The sequence below is a fragment of the Notothenia rossii genome, assembly GCF_949606895.1.
Source record: "Notothenia rossii genome assembly, chromosome: 1".
NCBI lineage: Eukaryota > Metazoa > Chordata > Actinopteri > Perciformes > Nototheniidae > Notothenia > Notothenia rossii.
The window spans coordinates 88,450,981-88,453,480 of record NC_136912.1 but is presented as its reverse complement, the minus strand read 5'-3'; the positions used below and the strand labels follow the sequence as shown (position 1 = coordinate 88,453,480).

General features: G+C 42.1%; 1 protein-coding gene across 3 annotated transcripts in view; it reads left to right on the top strand.

Moving 5' to 3' along the window:
- ssbp4 (single stranded DNA binding protein 4) overlaps positions 1–2,500 on the top strand; it is an 89,446-nt gene that overhangs the window by 62,893 nt on the left and 24,053 nt on the right. For all 3 annotated transcript variants that reach the window (XM_079675764.1, XM_079675762.1, XM_079675763.1), the window contains exon 5: positions 2,402–2,500. This exon is cut by the window's right edge and continues 6 nt beyond it. In XM_079675764.1, the coding sequence (XP_079531890.1) occupies positions 2,402–2,500 (99 nt within the window). The remainder of the gene's footprint in view (positions 1–2,401) is intronic.

Here is a 2,500-nt window from a genome sequence, read left to right as displayed (position 1 = left end):
TGTGTGTGTGTGTGTGTGTGTGTGTGTGTGTGTGTGTGTGTGTGTGTGTGTGTGTGTGTGTGTGTGTGTGTGTGTGTGTGTGTGTGTGTGTGTGTGTGTGTGTGTGTGTGTGTGTGTGTGTGTGTGTGTGTGTGTGTGTGTGTGTGTGTGTGTGTGTGTCTGTCCTGCCTCGTGGCCCCGGGGCCTGTTAGTAGTGTCTGGGCCGTGCAGGTTGCTCTGGAAGTGAATGAAGCTCTAGTTACAGTGGGGGGAGGGGCAGGAGGAGAGCAGTGTGTGTGAATGTGTGTTTGTACATTTTATTCAGAGTATTGTTGTTTCGTTAGCTAATAGATTGTGTGGGGAAAAAAGGATGTTATAGCTATTAAAGGTTCTGCTTCTTTCACTGTTGTGCTAACTGTCCTGCAGCCTTGACTTGTGGTGCATGTGAGCACATTGCTTTTCTGCCAACTCCAGGTAATTAAAACTACTTAAAAAAGGTTAAGAAAAAAGAATGAGCATAGGTCTTAAAGTTGTACAGACCGGATGCAAACTGCAGTTTACAGTGTTTTGACCTTTTGAGAAGTGAGAAATTGCCAAATATAAAGACAGGTTGCTTTAAATCATATAGCGTACATCCAACATCACTGCTTCTCCTATAAAGACAGTGTCAGTGTGGAAGGAGGGCTGTTTGTAGCTCTATCATCCTCCACCCTGTTGGATCCTCCTCCGGCTCCACATCCTGACTGGAAATGGGTAACTTTTTGTTTTCTCGTCTCATCACGTCGGCCATGTGTGAATGTCGAGCTCTGACAAAGCAGTCATGACCAAACAGCGCCTGTCAGCATCACCGCCTCAGATGAAAACCAGAGCAGTGAGCTGTCTTCTCCCTGATGTTGAAAATCATTATAATTGAGAGCAAAGATGATGGAAATATTGCCAGGAATACGTTTTGGAGGCTGTAGTCAAACTGGGGCTGCATGCAGGAATAAAGGAATTTGTATGTATCAAGATCATGGCACTGATTTATATTTTATGCTATTCATCAATATCAAGGTGGACCAAAACACGGCTAGGAATTTAACAAAATTCCCCAAAGCATGAGGCTTGTCTGAGAAATAAACCTCAATACTTTTACGCCATGTGTCGGCAAAACTGAGAATGAAAAGAGTGATGGGCTGGCAAGGATTGTTGACATAAAGGAATATTGTTGTGCTGCTGGAGTTTGTGTGCAAGTACAATTTATTTTGTTGGCCAGTAGATCCGATGGAACATTATTTTAGAGGGATCCACTTGGGATTAGATATAGAGCAGTTAATACTATATCAATTAATCTTACTGTTCCTAGCCCTATCCCTCTCAAATGTACTAGTTCATCTTGTTGTGAAATGCTTTGTTTGATTTTGTTGTTTGGTTGTTTTGACAATGAACATTTCTAAGGGTGTCCTCCATCGATGCAACATACGATATAGTTAGCATAAAGGATATTAAATGGTTCATGTAGTTTCACTGTGAAACCTAGGCGAGCCCTATCTGACAGGTTGCCACATTAAACTCTCGACATTTTAAAGTGGATCTATCATGCTATATTTGAATAATATAGTGTAGGACCATACCTATATAAGGCATATTTATACTTTTTATTTTTCAAAATACCAAACAGATCATGCATTTTAGCCATTCCTCATTTCGCTCAATTTAACACTGTCTTTGCACGGGCTGATTCAGTGAGAACAGCACCATCTACAGGCCTGGCATATGTACTACAGCGTCTCCAGCGCTTTCGAACGGCAATGTCCGTGGCTGTCTCCTCCTGATTGGTGGAGTTGGCCCAATAGCCGTAGCGCCACTTCTGTGACGTCACAGAAGTGTTCAAATCTGGATCAGTCTGTATCAGATCTGTTGCAGCCCCTTTTTAAGAGATTTGGGTATGGAGGAAAATAGAGAGGGTTGTGTTTTCTGACACTTGGTGAGTTCCCTGGAACACCGGGGACACATATTCATGTATAAAAGACGTACAAAAGTGCATTTTGCATGATAGGAGTATTTATCGCTTATTTTTCACATTGTATCAAGCATGTTTAGTTTGTTTCGATGCCGATCTAAGGACTGATACAGATAAAGCTAAATATAGGATAAAAACTGTGAAATTAAATACTGTACAGAAGTAGATAGCTTTGTGTCGTACATCAAATAATTGATCTCTCTGACTAAATAATCATATCTTCGTCAGTTATCAGTAATTGCTCTATTTGCGTCCAGAAATTCAGTAATGAGGGTTGGATCTTTTTCACACATCATATCTCTCTTTTGATTGTTTTCAGTGGGCAGCGGGTTATTTTGACACCTCCTGACTGCTGTTTACTCTTTGTTGCTAAACATGAATCCAGAGATTAATCTGAGTTTACTTGTGTTTTTTCCTCAGAGTGCGGCCGCTGCTCCCAGTCCAGTGATGGGCAACATGCCACCCAATGATGGCATGCCAGGAGGACCCATGCCAGGAGGACCCATGCCCCCGGGCTTC